This window comes from Musa acuminata, chromosome BXJ3-6 (assembly GCF_036884655.1).
Source record: "Musa acuminata AAA Group cultivar baxijiao chromosome BXJ3-6, Cavendish_Baxijiao_AAA, whole genome shotgun sequence".
Classification (NCBI taxonomy): domain Eukaryota; kingdom Viridiplantae; phylum Streptophyta; class Magnoliopsida; order Zingiberales; family Musaceae; genus Musa; species Musa acuminata.
The window spans coordinates 30,936,644-30,942,500 of NC_088354.1; the positions used below are offsets into that span (position 1 = coordinate 30,936,644).

A 5,857-nucleotide genomic window follows, 5' to 3' on the forward strand; every position below is an offset into this window, starting at 1 on the left:
CCCTAATGCAACTGATCAAAGAATATGGTTTATGTTCCTTGAGCAAACAATTTAAGGCGTGAACTCTTGAGAGAGTGCCATAATTCACTTTGGGTAGGACATCTAGGTATTTATTGGACATTAGCTCTCATGAAGAGGGCATTTTATTGGTCGAAGATAAGGACTGATATGAAGGAATATGTTTAAATATGTCTTATTTATCAATGGGATAAAATAGAGTGGTAGAAGCTAGTGAGACTTTTGGAGCTATTGCCCATACCAAAAAGGTTGTGTAAGAATAATTTCTTGGACTTGGATCGATATTTATGATGATTGACCAATTTTTAAAGTATATATCATTCATTGATGCACTTATATACTACTTAGCGGAGGAGGCAGTCAAGTTGATGATAAAGAATCTAGTGAAGTATTGGAGAGTCACACACAATATTATCAGTGATTGAGACGTATGATTCTTAGGATAATTCTAGATTGAGCTGTTCAAACTATTGATATCTAAGTTATACTTTTCAGTAGCCTCCACCCAAAGATGGATCACCAAACTGAAAGAATAAATTTGTTTCTTAACTAATATCTTTGGTATTATGTGAGTGTCAACCAACGAGATTGAGTGAAGTTGTTGGACATAGCCCAATTCTCTTATAACTACTTATAGCAGAACTTTACATCTAAGAAAAGCCCATTCGAGAATATTATGGGATAATAGTTATCAACTCCTCACACCTTAGCAATCAATTATATTGTGTAGCCCGTCAGCATATCGCTTTGTAAATGAATGACACCGAAACATAGATATTACCCGAGTTTACTTAGAGAAGGCGACCAAAAATATGAAAAAGTGGGCAAATCTAGGAAGGCAACCACATAAGTTTAAAGTTGGTGACCTAGTGCTAGTGAAGCTCCAACCAGCATCATTCCAATTCATTAGGTATAAAGTACACAAGAGACCGATGCACAAGTATAAAGAACATTTCTCAATTATCAACAAGGTAGGTAGTTTCTTTTATAACTTACATATGACTCAAAAGCCTATAATTCAAATATGCAAGATGCTTCCCAAAGTATTTTAACTCAGCTACTCTCTATCAGAGCCTCATATGAAAAGCGAGTTGAAGCCATTTTAGCCGATTGCAAGACAATGCGATCCAACAGAGCAGAGCAGATTGAGTAGTTGAAGCTTCCTCAAATCGAAACTAGTTGGGAGTCTAAATATGTCCTACAAAATAAAGAAGCAGCCATTAAAGATGTCAATAATTTAAGTGAGATAGAATGCCATATACGGTTATCGTGCACATGCACCTTCGTCAAATGATCATTTATCGCTTTTATTTGCTTATACATATGTTTGATAGAATATTTTAACTTATTTTTATGTGTTTTAGCTTGAAAACTATGAGCAGAAACAGATTGCAAGGCTATAGAGCGATCGCTCACTAGGATGAAAAAAAAAATCTCAAAATGACCCAATTTTCGTATGTCATGACCTACTTTCTATAGCTATGGTGCAAAGCAAAAGTCAATCACATTAACATATGAGAACCCCCCGGGTGGCACAGAGTTGGATAGGGGTTTGGAGTAGTATTGGTCGTTGATTGGATTTACAAGTTTACACGTTAAGCCTACAGAAACTTGCCAACATGTCCGACACTTAATGAGCAATCGTTTATAGACTTACTGCTCATTTGCTTTCTAAGGTGAAGCTTTCTTTTTCCTTTCTTTTCTCTCTTGCCTACCAAGTGTTTACTGATTTGTTTGTAAAGCTATCCTCTTCACGAGACATCGGGATCTTTTCGTTATTTATTTTTAAACTAATCAATTTACTCTTTTACAAGTTCTTCGGTACCTCAATTTACTCTTTTACAAGTTCTTCGGGGCCTAAACGATGTTGTAACTAGATTGATCCTTTTGGATGGATAACATAAGTGTGTTATGAATTTTACAAGTTCATGACAATAAAATGACTAATATAAGTGAGAAAAGTATCATCCGTTTTTTTAAGGAGTAACTTAGGTATCATTAATTAAGGACATATGAAAAAACCAAAATGAGGATAATTTTGAGAAAAACTGAAAAAGGGAATTTTTCTAGCAAATCACGCTGCCAATGTGAAACAGACCACTAAACCCAGTCACACCGAAACTGGTCTCGGCGGTCAGGATCAGAGCGGAATCCAAGCCCGAGTCGAACTAAGTCACTTCGCGTCTATATAATACGTCACTCGCCCTCCGTCCCAACCCGACGCACCGATTCTTGGGGTTTCCGCGGCGGCGAGCCAACAGGCGAGAGAGAGGGAGAGAGAGGGGGAAGAGATGATCATCCCGGTGCGCTGCTTCACCTGCGGCAAGGTCTCCATCCTCTTTTCGACGTTATGTTATCTTCTCTTTTCTTGGGGTTTTGGGTTTACACCTTTCTCTTGTTCTTTCCATCATGCTACGGTCTCTTTGGCTAAGTTTGATCCTGTTTCGTTCTACGATTAGGTGATTGGTAACAAATGGGATACGTACCTCGATCTTCTTCAAGCGGATTATACTGAAGGGTAATCCCTCTCATCAGTTCATTGATCGTTCTCTTGATGTTAACGATGGCAGAATCTTAAAGTTGCCCGATTTATGCACCGATTACAAATATTTGTTTATGGATGTCATTGGTATGATTGTAAATGATTTCACCATATTCATGTTCTAAATAATCTAGCTACAAGAGCGGGGGAAAAAGTTACTGAGCTTTCATTTGCTAGTATCTGTTATGCTCAGGTCGACAGGATTCACCACTGTACATGAGTGCCTCACCAGAAACCTTTGAGCAGTTGGATAGTCAGGACCTAAAAAAATTATTTATGACACGTCATTCTAAAATGTTTTATTTTTATATTTTTTTGCTAGAAAGAAGCATTGAAAAGTGAAACTTTGTTTAAGATGAAATTACCACACACAATTCCAAGACATATTCATGAAAATTAGGCAAGGAACTACTGTTAGTAATTATGAGTAATATGGACTAAATTAGTCTTTTATGAACTAATTAATGGCGACGAAAATGATGAAATAGAGTAATACAATCCATAATCAGCAAAAGAAGTATTAGCTGATGAAATATGCTGTTTTTTAGAAGGATAATTTTGCTTGAATGTGTACATAAATTTTCTTTCAAATACAATAACAACAATAAAGCTATAAAGTTTCAACTATTTGGGCTTGGCTACATGATTTTTTTTTAGTAAGGTATTTTTAGGTTTCTCTTCCTCCCCTTGTACCACTAATAATAATCATTGTATCTCTTATTTACAGCATTTGTATGTCTCTTCACCATATGTTCGTCTTATCTTATAAATAATTTTCTCTCATTTTATCATCATTCAAAACTGTATCTAATTTATCATGAATGGAAACATTCCTTTTCCTATCATTCCTTGTAACTCCACATATCTAGTTCAATATCTTATCTCTATAAAACAATGAACTTGTATATGTTCTTTTTTAAATGCCTAACACTCACATCCATAAAACATTATTCATCTAATAATTGTCTTATACAAAATTTTCAATGATCACACAAATCTCATGATGCTTCTCATCGCTCATCATTTTATCCATCCGTTTATGAAGAATATCTTCGTCAATCTCTCCATCTTATTGTATAATTGAACCAAGATATCTAAAGTTTTTACTTAATAAAACTTTATGCCCTTTCAACTTAACTATATTCTCAAGTCTATTATCAGTTTTTCTAATTATATCTCATATATTCAATCTTAATCCTACTTAATCTAAAATGTTAACATTGAATTCCAAACATTAGGAGATTTAGAAATTGATTTTGGTTTTGTGATATTCTATTATACTTCCTTAGTAAATCATCTTTTAGAGTAGCTTTAATATTGACATAGTCCCCATACAAAAAGTAAGATTAACTCAATATGCTGGTCATAAAGCATAGTAGTTCATAGAATTTCATGCGGCTGGTGTCAAATTTAATAATAACAGAGGCCAATTGTAAATGAAGTTTACATTTTGCAAAAAAAAATAATAGACATAGTGTGAGAGATGTCCAAAAGTTTACCCATACGAGACTATAGCATGGAAAGTTTTATTTTAAGAGGAACACTTGCGATTTATAGTAAATCTACTAGTTATTTAGGGGTGTTTATGTAAAATTAAAGAACCTTGATGGAGGCAGCCTCTGGGTTCTGGTTATGATATGCTTTCATTTCTTTCGGAGATTGTTGACGTGATTTAACATTTCAACGAGTTTCTTGTGGTGGTTAGTGCTTCAAGCATTAGACAAGATTATTGTATGCCTGATGTGCCGTCTGTTATGGTTTCATTTCTCTCTGTACTCTATATCTTTGTGATCCAAGTGGAGACTGGATGTGATAGTTTGTTCCTGTGTGATGTATTTTGTTGACACATGATCCACCATATTCTGCACTACCCTGTATATGATCTCCTTATGTTCAAAAACACCTTTTATTAAATACTGTAAATTAGAATTTGCAAGCTGGTTAGGACAAACCGGCGGGCTAAAAGGTTTTGCCTTTGTAAAGTAGTGATAATGAAGTATATAGTTACTTTGGTAATCCAGGATCCCTTGGTCTTTAAGGCATGTTACTTTTACTTTGATTAAGCAAATGGTTGGTCCAGACTTCTCAGGTTTTATGTACCATATTGCCCAAAGTGGAAGGCATTGAATGAGATTTCATTGATGCAGTACAATTAGGAGTGGTGTTATTGTTTAGCGGACTTTACAATTAGAGCGACTCGTAACTTTTTTGAACGTGGGGCAATTATTAAGAACATTCACTGCATCGTGGCGTATGATGCTGTATCTTTGATTGAAATGTGTTTTATGCTTGCTTTGCAAGTTCAAGTGTGGAATGCTGTTTATGGGTTGATGTTTTATGGTGTTTTGTTGATCAGCTGATCATAAATCTCTGGTGATTGATACTCGATAAGCAAAATAACACAAATAAAAGGTACTTTTCTATGTTTTATTGGTCATCCATATCACATTATGTAAAGAAATAGTCATCCTTGTTCTGTTTTACCTTTTAGTTTTTGTATGAAGATATTCTTGTCACTCTTTTAAGTTTCTTCTATGTCTTGTAACAATCAGTGTATATAACTAAGCTATCATGCAATCTGTGATGTCAGTGATAACCATCTCACGTTGCATGCACCCAGTTGACATAACTTGTTGTTTGTTCTTTTTGGAAGCTATCGTCTAATACATGGTTTAATGTTCTCACAGAGATGCTTTGGATGCTTTGGGCTTGGTTCGCTATTGCTGTAGGAGGATGCTGATGACCCATGTTGATCTCATCGAGAAGTTACTCAATTACAACAGTAAATTCTTTCCAGTTCCCTTTTTTTTTTAGAATGCTCACTTGTTTGTTGACTTGTTTATTATTGTCAAGGTTTTCTGATATCTGTTTTTGGTGCTCTGACCTCAAATATCTTCTTATAGCTCTTGAGAAGACTGAGTCCAATTAAGGAGGTGATGGAGTCTTCCCAAGATCAGTTCATACTGAAGTGGCGTTTCGTCCCGGTAGCAAAAACACATTTTATACCATACATCAGTTTGTTGGTCGGTACGAAAAAAAACCCATGTGAGGTGTCATGAAACACTACCTACTGTTGGAGATCTATACTCTTTGCGTGAGTTATGAGTGGGGTTTGTGCAGTAAACAGCTTTGTCAGTCGATAACTCATTGGAGTAGTAATTTTCTCTACAAGCACTGTCAGTTAAATATCAGTATCTATAGCAAAATTACTGTTAAAAATCAGTTATCTATTGCAAAATTACTGATTGCTTTGATATGTCCTTCCAAGCCATTGAAATTCAGGGAATTACTGTTCAA

At 35.2% G+C, this 5,857-nt stretch overlaps 1 protein-coding gene across 1 annotated transcript; it reads left to right on the forward strand.

Moving 5' to 3' along the window:
- Window positions 1–2,231: 2,231 nt before the first annotated feature.
- LOC135639382 (DNA-directed RNA polymerase subunit 10-like protein) lies at window positions 2,232–5,782 on the forward strand. The gene is made up of 4 exons (XM_065153117.1): window positions 2,232–2,345; window positions 2,478–2,536; window positions 5,248–5,342; window positions 5,464–5,782. Exons 1-4 carry the CDS (start codon window positions 2,310–2,312, stop codon window positions 5,487–5,489), a joined length of 216 nt encoding a protein of 71 aa, XP_065009189.1. The 5' UTR covers window positions 2,232–2,309; the 3' UTR covers window positions 5,490–5,782.
- The last annotated feature ends 75 nt before the right edge of the window (window positions 5,783–5,857 follow it).